Here is a 13,154-nt window from a genome sequence, read left to right as displayed (position 1 = left end):
GCAAGGAATCATTGAACCTCTCGTGCCGGGTGTCACGCTAGCTGGACTGGGGGGAGGGAGGGAGCATTTATTATGTTGTTTAACGTCAATGTGTCAAATCATAGTAATTGCTGTGAGATATGCCGTGTCAGCTACTGTTCGAAAGGCTGTAATGTGCTAAGTCAAATGATGATGTTTGTGTTCATGTGTGATGGAAGTTATGGCTGTGTTTGATGTCTCTGTATTTCAAATTGTGCTGTGTCTGGGCGACACCCCAGGCAGGAGGGCTGCAGCACTAGCCTGCTTTAATGGCCCATTAAGGAAATTCACAGGTACAAGGGGCCCAGGGGGAGAAGCCAGGGATATACCTGATGAGTCACCAGGACTTACTCATGTGACCCTGGACTCCATCTTGTTCCTGTAAAATTCCACAAGCAGCATGGCAGAGACCAAAGGACATAAAAGGCAGCTGCACGACATCCATTTTGTCTTTAGTCTCCAGCCTACCTCTGGATCAACTCATCTACAACTGAACTGGACTGAAGCTGTGAGACAAAAGACTGAGACCCATCCCAGTACTGGATGTGCACCAGAGGGACTATACAAGCCTGCAAACTCCACAGTTCTACTAGAAACCTGATCTGTGTGGACTTTCAAATCAATTGTATGTATCTGATTGCTTTAATTCTTTAACGTTTCTCTTATAGTTTGTTTCTTTTTATAATAAACCTTTAGTTTAGTCACTAAAGGATTGGCTGGCAGCGTGGTATTTTGGGTAAGATCTAAACTCATATTGATCTGGTGCTGTGGCTGACCCTTTGGGGTCAGGAGAAACCTTTTTGGTAAAGAGCGTAGAGTTTAAATAACTGATCTCTTTACTGGACCTTGTGGCTGACTGGGAGCCAGAGACTGAAATGCAGTAAAGGGGGCTGGGTATATTTTTATTTTGGCTTCTTGATAACCAGTGTGGGGATTCAGAAGCGCAGTTTGTGGCTGGTTGGGACGTCTGACTTCAGTGTCACCCCCCAGTGCTGGGAGAATCTGCTCTCTTTTTGCAGCCTGCCCTGAGCGTGGCATTTTCAGGTGGCTGCCCTAGGCATAGACAGGTCACACCGGGGTTATACATGTTCGCCTGCTCCCTTAGCAGAATTAGAAGGCTGAGTGGATCCTCCTTTTCCCTGCAGGGGGGCGGGGTGTGCCATGGAGCACCAGGCGCTGCAATATCTGGGGGTGCTCACTCTGCAGCAAGGGGGCAGCGGCCAGCAGGAAGGGGGCACACAGCCGCCGCTGCGCCAGCCCTGCGGGTCGCAGGAGGAGAGGCAAGGCAGCCCGGTGGTCGTTGGGTCTTGTTGGCTTCGGGCTGGATTGCAGGGCACTTGTTTACACACACTCCTGTCCTGGTTTAACGGGACTGTGAAATACATTTGGGGGTCGTGGTGAATAATCAGCTGAGCGTGAGCTCCCAGTGCAGGGCCGAGGCCAAAGGGGGCTAATGTGAGCCTTGGATGCATGAATAGGGGAATCGCGAGAAAGTGAAGAAGTTGCTTCGCCTCTGGAGCTGGCAGTTGTGTGCCTGTCGCTGGAATCGCCTTCGGTTCGGGGATCCACATTTCAAGAAGGATATTGATAAATTGGAGGGGTTCAGAGAAGAGCCAAGAGAATGATCAAAGAAAACCTGTCTTACAGGGATAGACCCAAGAGTTTCACCCTGTTGAGTTGAAGAAAGAGACGGCTCAGGGGCAACTTGATCACAGTCTAAACACCTATTCGGGGAACAAATATTTACTAATGGGCTCTTCGGTCTTGCAGAGGAAGGTCTAGCGCAACCTAATGGCTGAACGGTGAAGCTAGACATGTTCAGACCGGCAATAAGGCGCGGATTTTTAACGGCGAGAGTCGTGAGCCGGTTTACCAAGGGCTGTGGTGGATTCCCCACTGCTGACCGTTTTTAAATCAAGACCGGACGTTTTTCTAAAAGAACTGCCCCAGGCATTCTTTTGGGCAGGTTCTATCGGCTGCGTCAATCAAGAGGCCAGATGAGATGACCGCAATGATCCCTCCCAGACTTGGACTCTGAATTCAGAGTAAGCACCTTTTAAAAAAAGTGTTCAGTGAAGGCTCTTTAGTTTAGTTTCAACGAAATTAATTGTCCTTTTTTTTTTTTTTAAACTTTATCCTGTATGTGTTTTAACAATATCTGTGCCTGCTGTACATGGTATTAAATAAAAATGCACAGCCTCATTATTATTTATTTTTATTTAATAGTATCCAGAACTCTATTGTGCTAGGTGCTGCATAAACACAGAACAAAAGGAGTGTCCCTGCCGAAAGAGCTACGATCTGAGCATAAGACAAGAAACAATAGATGGAGACAGCCAGGAGAGAATACAGTATTTAGAGAGAATATACCCTTTGCCGGTAAGATTGCCTTTATGAATAGTTTTAAAAGGGTTAATCAATTAGGAGCAGATGCTTTCATAAATGGTTAATCGGGTTAATCAACAAGTGGCTCGTACCCCTCTCTAGCCACGTGCCCGGCGCTCCCAGCTGCGACATGCCTGTCACGTGTTAATCCTTGACGGATGGGCCCCTGAGAAAGAGCGTGATCCGAAAGATCAATAACCCATCCCCATGCCAGACCGCGCCCGGCAAAGACCGAGCCACCAGGGAAATCTCCCTTCCGGCTGGATTCAGACACCTGCAGGGAGGAAGGGTCCAGCCCCTGGCTGGGGCTTTTTCCCTGTTCAGCAATGTTGCATCCCCCTGCCTCCAGAATGGCCCATCGAGCCCTCCTGGCCCCGCTCCATCACCTGTGTCGCCAACCTCTGTGGTTGGCTGTTTGGATGGGAGGGATCTGTCACTCGGCGCCAATCGCAGGCTGCTCGCCTTTCGCTAATGCTTTCTCTTTCCCCTGCAGCAACTCGAGATCTGGACTGGTTCAGAAAGACAAAGGCGCCGGCGCCTGTGCCTTTGCTGGGCCCAGCTCCTGCCAGGACACGCTTCCCGGGTAAGGAGACTGCAGGATGTGGCAGCTGTTCCAGCCAAAGGGGCAGGTTTTGCCCAGGGTGGAGGGCGCTGGGGGAGTAGGTGAGGAGGGAGAAAGAGCAGCTGCCAGGACAGATCTTGGTGCCGAAGGTGCGAAGTAGGCAACCTCAGGGCCCTGCCGTTCGCGGGAGCGAAGAATCCAAAGGGGAGGTTGCTCGGAATGAATCTGTATGCAGGACGGGGTTAGCTGGGCTGTCTGGAATTTGCCCCCGGTGCACCCACTACCCAGAGAGCAAATATCTCGCTCTGTCCGAGTATGGCCTTGGGGGCATTGGTAAATGATTTGCTCAGCTTTGTTTCTGGAGGGGGTTGGTCCTATCTCATCTAATAGCCCCCACGTAGGGTATCGGCTACAGAGGGGAAAAACCAAGCGTGCACCGGACTCCCCTCGGTGGGAGCTGAGCCTTCAGAGGGCTAAAAGGTGGGGAGAGAGGGGCTGTCAGGAAGGGATTGGTGCATGGTGCTAAACAGATTGAAAAGTCCACTCCAGTCCAAGGTGCGGGAGGGTTAGAGCCCCACTGCTGATAACCCGGGCTGGACCAGAGGCAAAGGACAGGCAGCAGTGGATCTCTGGCCTCATTAGACATGAAACACCCTCTGCAGTCACCCTGCCCCAGTCTATGCCTACAAAGGGAGGCGGATTTATCCCCCTTGTATAGATGGGGAAACTGAGGCCCGGAGAGAGCAAGTGACTTAACCAAGGTCATGCAGGGAGTCAGTGGCAGAGGCAGGAATCATACCCACATCTCCTGAGTCAGAGCCGGTGCCCCTGTAAAGCTTCCCTTCCCTCTCACCCCGGAAACCACCGAAGAGGATGTGGCTGTACCTGGCCGCCCTGCTCGGGCTGTACTTCCTGCGCCGATGGTACCGGGAGCGGCAGATCGTGGAGAACCTCCCGGAGAAATACGTCCTGATCACAGGCTGTGACTCCGGCTTCGGGAACCTGCTGGCCCGGCAGCTGGACGCGCGGGGCCTGCGGGTGCTGGCGGCGTGTCTCACCCCGCTGGGGGCGGAGCAGCTGAGGAAGGCGACGTCGGAGCGGCTGCAGACGGTGATCCTGGACGTCACCCGCACCGACAGCATCGCCGCGGCCACCGCCTGGGTGAAGGCGCAAGTGGGGGACAGAGGTGCGGGGCCCAGTTCTGGCAGGGCCCATCTCTCGCCTGTCCCGGGTCGCGCAGCTTTCCCGTGGGGCTCACACTGTGCTGGGCCTTCGCCGCCCCCCGGGTGTTACCCTGCATTAAACTGGCATGGGAACGCAGTCAGTTGTCTAGCAGGCGTGTCCGACTGGGACTGCCCGGAGACACAGACTTGCCAAGACATCACCCAAGGGAAGTGAAGGCAGATCTTCCAAGACCTAGGCTGGTGCCTTCCTTCCCCTTGGGCATAGCCTGCTGGGATCTGCACGCCGAGGTTTCCAGGGAGCTGAGTCAATAGACAATCCGACTCTGTTCCGATTTGCTCCCTCACAGCCCGGAGCATGGGCTGGGCGAGAGGGCTTTCCTGGTGTCCTTCGTCCCTCCCCTAACAGCTGGGTGGGTGGGTGGGGCGGGGCGGTGCAGCTCCCGGGAGAAAGGCTATCCCCGTGCTCCCAGCAATCTGGAGATTTGGGACTGGAATGTGAGTTGTGGGAGAGGAGCAGGGATTTCCGGGAGTGTACGAAAGGGACAGGAGAAGGAATCACACGCTGCAATTCCCCCTGTCCCCAGGGCTCTGGGGCCTGGTGAACAATGCGGGCATCGCCATCCCCGCAGCCCCCAACGAGTGGCTGACCAAGGACGACTTCGTCAAGGTGCTGGACGTGAACCTGATCGGCCTGATCGAGGTGACCCTCGGCGTCCTGCCCCTGGTGAAGCGAGCCAGGGGCCGGGTGGTCAGCGTGAGCAGCGTGATGGGCCGGGTGTCATTCTTCGGAGGGGGCTACTGCCTGTCTAAGTACGGCGTGGAGGCGTTCTCCGACAGCCTCCGGTGAGCAATCAGCGACGACAGCGCTCTTTTCCTTGCTGTGTCAGCAGCCACGCGTCCTTGTTCTGCCTGTGGAGAACCCTGGCTTTAGACGGGTGGGGCTGGCCCTGTAAAACGCCCCCCGCCCGTGCTCTCCCCTGCTGACACGTGCCAAATGGTGACTATGCACGGGGGATGTGCGGGTCACAACATGCAAATCACGTGGGCTTTGGGGCGGCACAGATGTATTTCTGCACGTTAACCCAGCGTGGGGCTTTATGTCCCTCTAGTGGCTAGACCTACAGGCCTCCTGCTTGGGGACGGCTGTGGGGAATTGACTCTGTCTATCCCGTGGGTTGATCCAGGTGGGAAACAGGAGGACAGGGGAAGCTGGTGCAGAGTTTGTGCCCGTAGACCCAAGGGCGTTACTCTGCCTTGCCAGCTGGCGGTTGGTGGGAAGGCCCGGAGGTGGCCCTCGCCCGGTCGTGAGACTTCATTCCTTCAGGAGCTTTTGTTTTGCGAGTCCAAAGGGCAGGGGTGTCGGGTGACGCTCAGGGCTTGTCCGCACACGCGTTCCTGCGCTGTAAGCTGGGGAGTGACTCTGCAGCGCACCAGCTGGCCGCCCAGTGATGTCGCCGCGCCGGGGCTTTCCCTGCGCTCCAGTGTGTCTGCACAGGACGTTACTGGCCAGCCAGCTGGGGCACTGCCGGTCCACACCCTGCCACGCCCCACAGCGACGTGCTGTGCACAGGCTCTGAACTGAGACTTGCTTTTTCCTTGCGTCGGCGCAGAGGCTCCTGCGGACACAGCCCCAGGCAGCTGGGCCTGGTCTCTGTGGCAGGGTTGCGTGGGGTTAACGTCAGCCAGGTTTTAAACCCAGCGAGTTAAATTGCTGCAGATCCCAGTGCAGACACTGTGATTCCAGCCGATGTAAACGGAACCCGCTCTCAGCTGCCCTTGGACTGAAACCAGAGCACCCAGGTGGGGGCTGGGGCTTGATCAACTAGGCTGGTTTAAATTCCCACCCTGGGTTGTACTGGTGCGACCCTCCCTTTTGCACCTGGCCCTGCACACGTGTTGTGGGTGCAATTTACAAACCAGCATCTGAAAGCCCCACCACAAATATGAAACGGAAGCTGTTGGCTGCCCTGTGCGGGGGCAGGGACCCACCCACACAGAGCTACCAGCAGGATCGGGGCCACAGCATGGGAGAAGAATTCTCCTTCCTTAACAGAAGCGGCACCTTCCTTCCCCACCCAGGCTCATCTCGGGACGGAGGCCACGTCTGCCCTAGGAAAGGTGCCGGCACAGCTGTACTGGCAAATCCCACCTGTGTAAATTCAGGTGACAGCCGCAAAAGACCTTATACCAGCCGGCGAAATAAGCTACGCTGGCAAAAGCCCATTTATGCTGATATCGCTGCGTCTGCACCAGGCTTTCCGCCAGGCTGGCAATCAGAATCACCCCTCAGCCACCAGAATCACCCCCTCTCTGACCACTGGCAAAAGGCTCTGGTTTCAGGGTAGTCCGGGTCCCAGGCAGGCCTGCTAGCTGTGAGGCAGCACGTGCAATGCTCCTTCGGCCTGTCTGTGCTCATTCAGAAGAGGTCTGTGTCCGTTCACAAGCTCTTCTCTCCCGCCGACAGCAGTTGGCCCAATAAAAGAGCTGACCTCAGCCTCCTGGTTTCCCTCATGTCCTGGGACCCACACGGCTGCACCAGCACCGCGCATTATGAGCTGCCTAAGCCAGTTAAAACGTCCAGGGACAGACCTTCCGAGAGAGGAAATCAGAAAAGCGCTCGGTGGAGCCAGGGCTTTGCCAATTGACGCCGCCCAGGTGGCAAAAACCACCAACCACGGCTACAGCGGCACAAGATCTGCGTGTAGGCCTGGCCTAATTTCAGAGCTCGCCTGTTCGGTGACCATCCAAGACCCCAGGACAGTGCTGTTTCCACCCAGGGTTAATCCGGGTCCCTCCCCTTTCAGGCGCGAGATGCTGCCTTTCGGGGTGAAGGTGTGCATGGTCGAGCCGGGCTACTTCCTCACGGCCGTTACCAACCCCCAGCTCATCACCGAGAACTTCACTCACCTGTGGGAGCGGCTGCCGGAGGAAACCAAAGCGAGTTACGGGGAGAGTTACCTCCAAAGCTGTGAGTACATCGCCCCTGTTCCCTTCTCCGCCAGCTACAGCGCGCCCTCCTTTCGTCCCGGGCGCTGCGCTGCAGCAGAGCCGCCATCCTGTTGGAGTACACGGGACAGCTGCGGGGCAGATTCTCTGCTGCTCTGCATGGTGACTTAGCAGGATTGCAAACCCACTTTGCACGGCAATAGGGGTTCAGACCCATAGTTCCCGTGTCCAGGCAGCCCCTTAGGCCTTGTCTAGATAGGAAATCAGGGGCTTTTCTTTTCAATCCAGTTAGCTTAGCCGAGCTGGATTGAACTGGACTGAAAACCCCATTCTTAAATGTGGACACAATTTAACGCACTGCTCGGAGAGGTTTGGACGTGCTCGCCTGTGCCCCGAGATCAGTGTGTACAGTGCGTCTTTCACACCCTCGGCCTGTATGGGAACAGAGCTCCCACGCTGATCTCCTGGGAGAGTAAGAACACCCGCGCTGCGCCAGGCCAGTTCCCCGCCAGTGAGTCTGGGGCAGCTGCTTTTCCTCGGTTTGAGGATTTTAGTTTTCTCCCTTCAACCTCCATTCTCTTCCGTGCCACAGAGCCCAGCAGCAGGAGCCGCATTCAAACCAAACAGCGGCTGGCTGATCATCACCCTTCACCTTCGCTGTCTACTTCACTTCTGCTGATGTATAGCACAGCCTCCGTCAGTGGGCTCCGGTCAGCACTTGGGGGGTGAACGTCTCTCTCCGGGACGTATTTGGCTGCCATCACCGTAGTATCATCAGAGCACCTTGAACCTCACAGCATCCAGGCGAGGCAGGGCTGTTCACTCCTAATGGGAAACTGAGGCACAGCGAGACAAAGTGGCTGGCCCAGGGTCACACAGGCTGCAGGGGGAGAGGGGGACAGAGTAGGGCTTGCACCCAAATCCCCAGCATCCCAGGCGAGCACCCTGACCATTGGTCCATCCCGCCTCCGCTCTTTGGCAGCCCGCACTGAGCAGGTCAGACTAGGTGATCACCATCTCATCTTCACATTTAATCTCTCGCCCGACTGGTTCAGTCCAGATGCAGTTTGCCCTGAGGCTAAGCCCAGCGTGGCCTGACTTTTTGTCTTTTGCCTGCGCAGTTATCAAAGCCACTTATGAGATGCAGAAATCCTGCAGCCCCAATCTGTCCTTGGTCACCGACTGCATGGAGCACGCGCTGACGGCCCGCCACCCCCGCACCCGCTACTCCGCCGGCTGGGACGCCAAGCTGGTCTTCATCCCGCTGAGTTACCTGCCCACGGCCTTCGCAGACCTCGTGCTGACCTGGTCCTACCCGCTGCCAGCCCAAAAAGTGTAGGAGGAAGATGCATCATGGCAGTCTCAGCGGTGGCCGTAAGCAGAAGCGCGTCATTGCTACGCGGGGTCTGAATTCCAGGCGCAGGTGAGATCCGTGGCGCCCAGCCTCCTGTGGACTGTGCAAAGCAGTTCTCAATTGCAAATGTTTAATCAAAGCAGAGCTCCTTGGAGATACATACTTGTCCTGCAGAATCAGTTTGCTTCTTGCATCAACCCAACCTCTTATCGGTGTCCTGGGATGGAATGTGGTTTCCTAACCATCTCCCAGCACAACGCCTCCCCTGCCCTTTAACCAGCTCACAGGACGTTGACCCAGGTCTTGGCATCCTTCTGACGTATCATTCCATCCTCGTGTCCTTGTTATTCAGGCCCATTTCCTATCTGCCTGTCCCCAGACTGCCATGATCTGTGTCCAGTCTCTCATGCCCCTGCAGGGTAACCCATTGGGTCCCCCAACTGGAGGAGCTGCAGCAGTTGAAACTCCACCAGATGAGACCCTCTGGTGAAACAAACCCCCTGCGTCCTGCGCCTTTTCCCAGGTCCGGGTCTAGATCACGAGTCCCAAAGACAGGACGTTCCGCTGATCTGGCCACCGGACGGATCCCCCGCAAGGCCGCGCCGTCAAAGCCGGGAGCAAACGGCTAGCCGGGCTAAGAGATCTGGCTGGCGTCGTCAAGGATGTTCCAAAACCCTCAGTGCCCCTGTGAGAGACATCATTGCTCACTGGTGCGTCCCTGTGCCCCTGGCAGGAGGCCCAGTTGTCTCTCTCCTAACACCTCACGCCCAGCTAAGCAAGCAGCCGGTCTGACTTCAACAGCTCCAGACCTCGCAGCCAGCTGGTGTCTGTCTCTGGAAGGCAAAGCCGAGGCGTTCGTGGCAGGAGGGCTGCATGACTGCTTTGTCCTAGGCAGTTACTGCTGCTGCTTGTTCTCTGTGTTACAATAGCAACAGGCCAAGATCAGGGCCCCTGTGTGCTGGGCGCTGCCCAGACACCGAGCCACGCCCTGCCCCAGAGAGCTTAAGGCAGACAAAACATGGGAGAAAGGAAGAGCTAGTGTCCCCATTTTACAGATGGGAAACCGAGGCAGCAGCTGTCAGCGGCCTTTCTTGGAAATCCCTGGGCTCTTTGCTTGTTACAGCTTCTTGTACACGCGCTTTGCACGCCACAAACCTGGGCGTTTAATTAAAATCCCAGGAAAGCCCGAGACTCCCTGCTGTTTCGGGAAGCTGCAGGGCGGCGTTGATGGGGAACCGAGCTAAAGGGCTACTGGAGAGAACGCACGGGGAGGATCGGATCGGATCGGATCGGATCGGCGGCTCAGGGCAGATGACTGCACTGCGCTGGCTGACCTGGTTTGTTTCCCAGCCCAGTGTGGTTTGTAATTGCAAGTGTCCCAAAAATACATTTCAGGGCAAACAAGTGACTTTAGCGCTGTGGCAAATTGCTGGCTCCACTATGGGGGGGGTCCCACGCTTTTCTCTTGGGTGGTGGCTCAGGGCACCGCCTGTTGCCCCTATTCCTGGTAGTCAGCCCCTCCGTAGCGCCCGGGGAGGGGGCAGGGACCTTCCACGTGGCTCTTCTCTGGTCAGTTGCCACACTCCTCCCACACTACCGCCAGCTCTCCTCCCTCCCTCTCTCTAGCTGGCTGGAGCAGGGGTTTTTATCAGGACTCTCCCTGGACCTTAATTGGCCACAGGTGCTCCTAATTAACCCATCCTAACCCCAGCTCAGTCTACAGGGAACAAGGCTTTGATCATTCTGGGGCTTGTATCTCTCCTTCCATGACCCTCCTGCTGCCCTCTGGACCTGCTGTCTGGCAGTGCCCATTGCCCAGGGTGACATTCACACAGCGGTGTCCCGTACTCCACGAGAGCTCTGCAGATTAGGACCACCGATGAATCATAGAATCATAGAATATTAGAGTTGGAAGGGACCTCAGGAGGTCATCTAGTCCAACCCCTGCTCAAAGCTTCAAGAGACAGGAGGAAGAAAGTCAATAAACACAAAGGCGCAGCTCCGCCGCTGCTGAACTCTCTCTATTATTGCTGTTTGCTGTGTCTCTTGCAGCCGCGTGGGTCTCAGGATATGGGAGATCTGGGGTGGGTGAAGTAATCTCTGGTATCGGGCCAACTTTGGTTGGCGAACAAGCCTGTGAGTGCCACAGAGCACGTCTCCAGGCCATTGTCCTTGATAAGCCGTTCGGTATCTATGGTACAACTCTGTCTCACGACAGCCCTGTTGGCACCGGTTGGCAGATGGGGAAACTGAGGCACCAAGCCTGGACTAATGATTGTCATTATTCAGTCAACCAGTAGCACCGGAAGACCACACCCGGCTTGAGGGTGGTTGTGCTGGGCACGGTCTGGACACGGAACAAATGACCGCCCCATCATGCTTACAAGGTCAAAGCCAGGCCGTGTGCAGTCACGAGCAGCGGCCACAAGATAGGGGACATGCATACCTAGCACCTAGGAAAGGGTTAATCGGTCACACAGCCGCTCAGCTGCCTGGGACAGGTTAGCTGGGAGGTGTTGTTCTGCTTGTACCTTGACACCCCTCGTGCAGCTAATCAGCCATTGGAGGGCAACCAGCCAAGGAGGGAGTGGTTTTTGCCCATGTCCTTCACTGCTCTTTTCTATTTCCACGTACAAGCCCCGCCCCCAGACTTTGTGTTTCAGCCTGCGTTTCTTCCTTGCAAATATAGAGAACATCAGCTCTGCGCTCCCCTCGCTTTGCTGGGGAGCTAGGAGGGTTCACGACGCCCCGGCAGTTGAAACCTGAACTGTAGTTTTCCAAGTGCAGGGCGGAGGACGTTGCACTTTTGTGGCGATTACTTTTCTCTGGATTGTTTGTTGGGTGTTTGAGTTCCTCTCAGAATCCTAGAAGCATAGGGCTGAACGGGACCTCCAGAGGTCAGCTCCCCCACACACACCCCACACGGAGGCAGGACCAAATAAACATACACCACCCTTGACAGGGATTTGTCTAATTAAAAACCTCAGAGGACGGGGATTCCACAACCCGCCTAGGTAACCTGTTCCCATGCGTCCCTCTCCTTATAGTAGGAAAGCTTTTCCTAATCTCCAACCTAAATTTCCCTTGTTGCAGATGAAGCCCTATAAGTTTTGTCCTACCTTCAGTGCTCGTGGAGAACAATCGATCTCCATCCTGTTTATAATGTGTGTCGCTGCAAACTAAAAACAGCTGTAAAAAGTCTCAATGAACCTTCCCTCCCATCTCAGCTGCCCCGTAGCAAAATCCAGTCCCCAGTGTTCCCATACTTCACCAAATCCCCTCTGCTGCTGAGCAGCTGAGACTCTATGATCCAAAGGTGTAGCGAGGCCATTCCTGGCGTACCGTGTCTGGTTCTGAGGTCCACACTTCGGAACGGATGCTGAAAAATTGGAGAGGGCTCAGAAAACAGCCAGATGATTGATTCGAGGTCTGGAGATCCTGCTGCATCAGTGAGAGACTTACGAAGCTCAATCCCTTTAGTTTTTCTCCAAGACAAAGTGGCGTGATCACAGTCTACAAGTGCCTACATAGGGAAGAGATTCTGACAGCGGCTGGGCTCTTTAATCTAGCAGAAAAAGACATCCAGAGATCCAATGGTTGGGAGCTGACACTAGACAGATTCAGAATAGAAACGAGGCATACATTTTGACCAGAGAGGGGAATTAACCATCAAAACGGCTGACCTGGAGACGCGGTGAAATCTTTAAATCAAGACTGGATGTCTGCCTAAAATTCCTGCCCCAATTTAAACACAGATTGCTGGTGTGAGGCGTGAGGTTGTTTTCAGCTAACAAGTTGTCGGTCGATACTCATTTAAATGGCTAACGAGCATACCTGAGCCTCCAGGACAATGGCGAGTGTAAGCATCTGGTGGCTCAGGAAGCCAGATGTCCTCTTAGTGATTCTCACTCCAGTGAGAACAGCACATCTGCTTTTAGAATTTGTCTCATCTGCCACCTGTCTGTAAGGACCCCCCCCCCCCCCCGCCTTCTTCCTCCACCCTGCCCCCGCCCCGAGTGTAGCCCGAGCATCCCTGATGTAAGCAGAGTGATTAAAGTGTCTCTGCATGTATGGAACGACCATTATCATGTTGTTGTTCTCTCCGGATGGGGCAGTGTCTGTATTTGTAAGTGACTAGATAAAGCATTTAAAACGTCCGATGTAAGCGATAAGAACGTGTATATAATTCACCCCTGGAACGCCAGGAAGTTGAAGCTGGTTTATCAGACTTCCCGGTATCGTGAATAACCCTGCTCTGTGCTGCCTGCTCTGTGCTGCCTGGTTCTTGGAGAAAGGATCCTTCGGGCTTTACGCTGGGTCGGTGCGTGAATCACGAGGCTGGAACTCTCCGCCCCGTGCTACGCAGGCCAGACTCGCTGCTCACAACAGCCCCTTGGGGCTTGTGAATCTATGGAACGAGAGAAGACGTCCAGGCAGGGAGAGACGGCGAAGTCAGACAGCCGTGCCAGTCGAGGTGAAGGAGAACACCCAGCTCTCTTCGTCCGTAGATCTCAAAGCAAAGCGCTTCACCAAGGAGGCCAGTGTCGCTCAGCCAAGGGGGACACTGCGGCCAGAGACGGGACGGCATGTGCCCGACGTCCCTCCGCTGGGCAGTGGCAGGGTGAGCTCCCCCGAATCCCCGTCCGGTGCTCTATGCCTGCGAGCGCCCGCTCTAGGGCGCCACGGCCTGTTGGGTGCAGTGCTG

At 55.4% G+C, this 13,154-nt stretch overlaps 1 protein-coding gene across 3 annotated transcripts; it reads left to right on the top strand.

Moving 5' to 3' along the window:
- The first annotated feature begins 497 nt into the window (after positions 1-497).
- LOC137140946 (retinol dehydrogenase 16-like) lies at positions 498-10,435 on the top strand. 3 transcript variants are annotated; one of them, XM_067529690.1, is made up of 8 exons: positions 498-643; positions 1,789-2,063; positions 2,245-2,397; positions 2,897-2,986; positions 3,836-4,151; positions 4,734-4,992; positions 6,954-7,117; positions 8,217-10,435. In XM_067529690.1, exons 5-8 carry the CDS (start codon positions 3,839-3,841, stop codon positions 8,432-8,434), a joined length of 954 nt encoding a protein of 317 aa, XP_067385791.1. In that variant the 5' UTR covers positions 498-643; positions 1,789-2,063; positions 2,245-2,397; positions 2,897-2,986; positions 3,836-3,838; the 3' UTR covers positions 8,435-10,435. The 3 variants fall into 3 exon arrangements, with proteins under 3 accessions (XP_067385791.1, XP_067385790.1, XP_067385792.1); XM_067529689.1 differs by lacking the exon at positions 1,789-2,063; XM_067529691.1 differs by lacking the exons at positions 498-643; positions 1,789-2,063; positions 2,245-2,397 and having other exon boundaries at positions 2,881-2,986.
- The last annotated feature ends 2,719 nt before the right edge of the window (positions 10,436-13,154 follow it).

The sequence above is a fragment of the Emydura macquarii genome, unplaced genomic scaffold, assembly GCF_026122565.2.
Source record: "Emydura macquarii macquarii isolate MOO-44397 ecotype Brisbane River unplaced genomic scaffold, CSIRO-AGI_Emac_v2 contig_2994, whole genome shotgun sequence".
Classification (NCBI taxonomy): Eukaryota; Metazoa; Chordata; order Testudines; family Chelidae; genus Emydura; species Emydura macquarii.
This window is presented reverse-complemented; position numbering and strand designations above follow the sequence as displayed.